Source organism: Orbicella faveolata, unplaced genomic scaffold (assembly GCF_042242905.1).
Source record: "Orbicella faveolata isolate gen_17 unplaced genomic scaffold, um_ofav_v1 contig_26, whole genome shotgun sequence".
NCBI classification, from domain to species: domain Eukaryota; kingdom Metazoa; phylum Cnidaria; class Anthozoa; order Scleractinia; family Merulinidae; genus Orbicella; species Orbicella faveolata.
The window spans coordinates 13,041,501-13,047,500 of NW_028301554.1; the positions used below are offsets into that span (position 1 = coordinate 13,041,501).

The following is a 6,000-nucleotide window of genomic DNA, read 5'->3' on the forward strand; positions in this document are numbered from 1 at the left end:
CAGTAATTGGCTACTTAGCTGTTGCGATGTCCCTGCCAAACCTCTACATATTGATTGATATATATATTTTTTCTGTATCATAAAGGCAAAGCTAATAAAATAAAATAAAATAAAAAATGTGCAAAGGAAAGCAAAATATAATTAGCATTCAATTTAAAAGCTTGGCTAGTTTGTTTTCAGCTATTAACAGCTAATCTGAAACGTATCATAAGTCTTAGAAGGTCTCTTTAACTCGAAATTTACTTAAGGGATGAACGTTGATCTTTCCTGTTATTTCTGTTTAGAGGTACTACTTATTTAATATAGAAAATCCCGTCACAGATAGTTTACCCGCGAGTGTTAATTAGAGTTTGTTGCACAGTACAGGGCGATTAAAATTCTGACAAGATCCACAGATAATGACAGCAAGTCTGTAGACACGGATAGATATTGCCTGTTGTTTTTGGCCAGTTCCTGTGTTCACAGGCTATGGATACCGTTATGCTCATTGATTGCTTTATGCCTTCCCAGGTGCCTGTTCAACCTTCTGAATGGCACAGAACTTTGCTTCTGCCTCAGGCCTGGTTATCGTTTATGAACCGAGCTTACAATGCGTGTGTAGAGGTACGTTCACTCCGAACAACTCAAGGAAAAGCTAAAACATTGCCATATACTTAGATTGCAGTTGTTGAACTCTATTAGAAAAAAAAATGTCAAGTGAGGAACGTTATTGCAGTTTGTCACTGACTTTTAGGTTGTATTCCTCACCACGCAAATTTGACTTTTAGTATTTGAAAATTAGTTCCTCATCACCAGCAGTGTAAATTCTTAATTGCACATGCATTCACACGACTAACTATACTAATTTAGACCCAAGGGTTTTAATATTAACGGGTCGTGACTTACATATAGTTGAAGATTGCCGTGTACATAGCAGCTTTACAATGTTGGTATTTCTTTAAAATTGTAAGCTTTAAGGGTTGTCACCTTGTAGGGACGTAAAGCAGAGTTAGAGATGCAGCACAGTCATGGACATATTCAGGATGTTGAAGAGCTGAAAACAAGACAAATGAATTCTTGGTTGTGGTGAGTAATATCGAAGATGCTTTGTCGCGGTGTCGGTTCACATTGCTGGTCATGCAGTTTCCTTGAGATTTCTCACAGCCAAACAGACTGTTGATAACCTGTTAAAACTCAATCCGTCGACGCTTCATTTTAAGGAGCACTTCACTATGAGTAACCTGTCACCCAATATTAATTAAAATGTGTATGAGTCAAGGCAAACGAGATTTGGACTCATTTCTTCCAAGATTGACTTGACTGGAGATACTAGGAGAATGACGAGATCGTAGCAATAAAAGAAATGGGAGAAAACAAAACCACTGCCAGCGTTACTCAGGACTCTCCGTTAGTGGTGTTTCTGTAATTCACCATTTTTCCATTCTTCCTTAAACCGACGAACCAAAGGTTCCTCAATTCCTTACTACACTAACGCAGGGGGCTTATCTCAGCTCTTTGAATTACTTCGGAGTTGATTCTCTAATTTTCTTGACTAAATACATGATGGCAATAGACCGACCCAAGTGTAACAGTGAATTTACATGTGTTAATTTTCAGGGTAAGAGATCAGATCACTGAACAGCTCAAAGCCGCGTCAAGGTATGATATCATGTTATATGTCTTTTACCCCTGTAAAATGCTGGCCACCGACCCCAGCAGCTCAAAAACGTTTCTTCTCATGTTTTCTGTTAAACGAACCTGTATTAAGAGGATATCTCTGTTAAGCGAACACGAGCTACAGTCACCAGGGTGTCTGCTTTGAAAAATTCAGGTTTCACTTTGTTGGATTTCCGCTGGCTCATTTTGTCATGTCGACTTCCTCTCACCCCACACCTCCCCTACAGATACTCAGCACGCAGGCACGCCTATGCACACACGAGCCACCTTTCAATGTAAAGACTTGGAACATGTTTGATCCGTTTACCATGGACACGTCAGGGGCATGCACTAAACTGGATGGCCAACTTTTCGGTCGGTCAGCATGGACAATGAGTTTACATACAGACGCTCGGTAAATGATGACCTGGGGAAGATGGTAGCCTTCCTACTCCATATAAACCTAGTAACGACAGATTACCTGTTGCCACAAAAATATAGGAACGAATAAGTGTGTGTTGTTGGTAACCCTGACTGTTTTTTTTAATAATTTATTTACTCTGTATATTATATTACATCACAATTACAGAATACTTACGTTACAAAACTTATAATTTAAAACACAATACTAAAATCGACTTATACTTTGCTAAATTCTGAGTTTACAATTGTCACTTACAAAATGTTTTTTTACATTGCCTACTTACAGTACTCTACTTACTACATACGACATTACCTACTTACAAAACCTTGCATAAAATTATTGAATTGCTTACAATATGCTATATTACTTACGTATGCCACTTACAATACATTACATTACCTCACTTACAATACATTATGTTACATTACTAACTTACAATACGTTATATTTCTTACTTACACGAATCACTTGCACTAGAAAAAGTGTGATAACTAATTTAAACCTTGCAAATTAAATGTGTGATTGGGTACTCCATGCATTAATTTATGAAACCGGACCACTTCGGACCAGAAGTGGCCTGACTGGTTTTATTAACAGTGTAGCATCGTACTCGTTTTGGTTTCCTTCCTGTTTAGGGGCAACCCGTCCGTACAGGGTAATTCAGTGCTTGCTCTAGCAGGCCTGGCACGAGCCGTATCGATATTTGTACAACAGCAGAGCTCTTCAGGGACGACAGAATCATATCAGCGGAACACGGAGTGGCTGAACGTGGTAGCTGACACGCTGATGGTGGTATTGGATGGAAATTACAAAGCTAAAGGTCCTACTTTGGTTTGGTGTCAACAGGTGAATAACTGTAAGTTATTGCATGAGCTGTCGTGAAACACGAGTGCTTTGTTGATCATGGCCAGCTTATATCAGTCAAGCCGTAAAGAACGTTTGACAAAATATGAAGCGTAAAAGGTTTTAACTGTTCTGCGGGTTTATGTTAAGTATAGGGTTTATTAAATCTTGACAGTAAAAACAAGTATCAGTCAAAATAGTGAATCAGGTAAATCATTTGTATGGATATTCTATGTTTCAAAGATAGGCTACTGGGTTATGCTAAAACTGTTAGACAACTCACTCTCGGATTTTATAGACTTTGATAATCAGCTCAGGTCTTTACCCTTTGCCAACTGTCAACCGAAAGAAACCTCAGACTCTAGGCTGCAGTTTAACAGAAGAGAGGCGCGGGTGGCCTCATGGTTAGTGTGCTCGTCTCCGGGTCGAGCGGTCTGGGTTCGAGCCCTGGCCAGGGTCATTGTGTTGTGTTCTTGGGCAAGACACTTTATTCTCACAGTGCCTTTCCCTACCCAGGTGTATCAATTGGCGCGGCGAATTTAATGTGGGCGGTAATCCTGCGATGGACCAACACCCCCTCCAGGGAGGAATAGAAATACTCCTAGTCACTTCATGCTACGGAAACCGGGATAAGCTCCAACCTGATGGGCCACTTGACTTGTATTCAGACTTTACCTTACCGCAGTTTAACAGAGAGGCTCGTTAAAAGTATGACTGTATATATTTTGTTCTATTTTCTGTCAGGTATCTTCTGCTACCTCCACTGCCAGCTCGTTGCTAGCTCGTTCATGCTGTGCATTATCTCTGTCACTGTTGGTTCCTTGCCTTGTCACGCTTGACACCGACAGAATTCACAACATGGCTGAACTACTGAAACAAAGAATACCAGGACAGACCAAGTGAGTACTGATACCACTGGGGTAGGAAGAAAGCTGTAAAGAAATTTTATCGATTTTGTTATTTTTCAAATTTTGTACGAGATACAATGGAAACAACTGTCGTCGGGAATTTCCAATCTTCGAAATTGTTCGGCAGGTTACGGAAGCTCTCGTTAACTCAGGTTAGAAGTAAATGAAACCTTAATTGTTATGATATTTAAGGTACAACAATCCCCCTAGGTTGCATTTTATTTCCTTTTTAACGAGAAACTGTTATTGTGCAAGCTAGTTTTCGTTGGGGTTAGGGTCTTCTGTGAAAACAGTCAGTTTGCTGAAGTCTTGTTCTATCAATATGTATAACGTAAAACAGTTAAAAGGCAGTTCAGATAAATTTTTGTATCCGTTTTCGAGGAGTATCAAATGCAATGTTTTATCTAGTAAGGAAGATATAATGCGATCTGCTTTTTTCTCTCCTGTTTTTTAGAGCAGGCAGCTCAGCAGTGGTACAGACGTCTTGTTCTTTAGGACTGGGTTTGTTTTTAAGCAAACTCTACGAGGAACACTTCAGGCATGTTTTACTGTGATATACCTCTGACTGATTCGACATAAGGGTGTCACCCTCGAATTTCATGTCTTGAAACCCATTATTTTACTTCAGTTATAACTGAATCACCATAACAGGAAAGTAAATTAAAGATTGTTTTTAGCCAACTTCCCTTCACATATAAATGACCCAGTTTTGTGAAAAAATAGGTTTTCGGCGTTGTAGCGATTTACATCAAAAGTGTTTTCGCAGGTATAACAGTGACACTCGCTGTCTTCACCGTTTACTGTCCTAGCCTTGTAGAATGCAAAGATTTCAGTGATAAGTCATAACTCAAAACCTTTCACCAATTTTAGTTTTTTCTTTTGGGTAAGAGACAGTTCTTACTATAAGTCCCTGTTACTTGGGCAATATATAACAGCAATTATTTTCTCTTTTCTTTTAGTGATGTGTGTGGCAAGGAGGTAAGTCAATGTTGTTTCCATGTGAATTTACATCGTTAACAGGTTCAATTCCGTTTAAAAACACCTTATGCAGCCAGTGCGATAGGAGAATCCTCTCACAAACCTGTTAACAAACAACATATCACGACTTAACTTTCGAAAGTATCGTCACCTTATAGCCAGTCCGCCGATCTAATGGTCTAGTTTAAGACTTGAGTTACCGGCCGTTCTTTTAGCGTGATACATCCTTGCGCTAAAAGCATGGCTTGGTAGATTAAGCCCCGTAACAGAACCTAAAGCGGTTGACTATAACATGGTGATTTAGTGAGTAAAGTCGTCGTGTTAAAGCATATGATACTTGTTTCCATAGGGCTATTTGCTGATGACTACAGCTTTAGATGCCTTGGAGAATGCTGCTATGACATCAGAGTTAGAAAACACGTAAGAAACAAACTAGGAAATTGTACTTGACTAGGTGCTCGGCAATCTATCGTAAAGTTACGCGAAAAGGTTCTAGTTTATTTTCTCTGATGTAAAAATAGTACAATCGCTCTAAGTAAACACTTCTGCTTGGCAGAATAGGAATAGGTCAGAATGCTTAGCAGTGCCACCAATGAAACAGCAACTCTATTCACTCTTGTTCTTTACAACAATTTTATATTTAAAGTGCGAGCTCAGTCAGTGAAGGGAGATCGAATTATGAGTGTTTATAAAAGTGCATTTTCACTCTCACTGCTAGTGTCCTTACTATGCAGTTTCAGATTGCTTGCTATTTTTAACATTTCCAATTTTCAAACATGAAGCAATTTGAGTATGTTGTAAAATTTAGTGAAACTGTATTAAGCGGACACTCTGCGTTATTCAGTCAACCACCACAGTAGGTCCTTTTCTTTTTACATTTTCTATAAAAGAAGTCGTATTAAGCGGACGCTAGCATGAGTCCCGCGGTTGTCTGCTTATTGTGGGTTCATTGTGTTAACATCAGGACGTATTTTTTTCCGCAGAGAAGGCGCTTGTCTTGGTCTTGGACTAGCTGTGTCGTCTTTGTGTAAAGAGAGTCTCGTAGACTCCAGAGTTCACGTGACAAACCTTCACAACAAACTGATGGACATGTTAAATGAGCAAGATGATCCTGATCAAAAGCTTCAAGTAAGTTCTGTGATGAGAACACTATTTTAAACACTTAAGCTTGAAAGGTGTCAGTGACGATCTTGTTTTAGGCTGGTTTGCTAC

General features: G+C 39.3%; 1 protein-coding gene across 2 annotated transcripts in view; it reads left to right on the top strand.

The window, feature by feature from the left end:
- LOC110063245 (focadhesin-like) overlaps positions 1-6,000 on the top strand; it is a 37,566-nt gene that overhangs the window by 18,953 nt on the left and 12,613 nt on the right. For both annotated transcript variants that reach the window (XM_089295125.1, XM_089295126.1), the window contains exons 23-31: positions 511-603; positions 974-1,065; positions 1,597-1,638; positions 2,695-2,905; positions 3,647-3,801; positions 4,265-4,348; positions 4,770-4,788; positions 5,138-5,208; positions 5,772-5,916. In XM_089295125.1, coding sequence (XP_089151251.1) covers positions 511-603; positions 974-1,065; positions 1,597-1,638; positions 2,695-2,905; positions 3,647-3,801; positions 4,265-4,348; positions 4,770-4,788; positions 5,138-5,208; positions 5,772-5,916 — 912 coding nt within the window. The remainder of the gene's footprint in view (positions 1-510; positions 604-973; positions 1,066-1,596; positions 1,639-2,694; positions 2,906-3,646; positions 3,802-4,264; positions 4,349-4,769; positions 4,789-5,137; positions 5,209-5,771; positions 5,917-6,000) is intronic.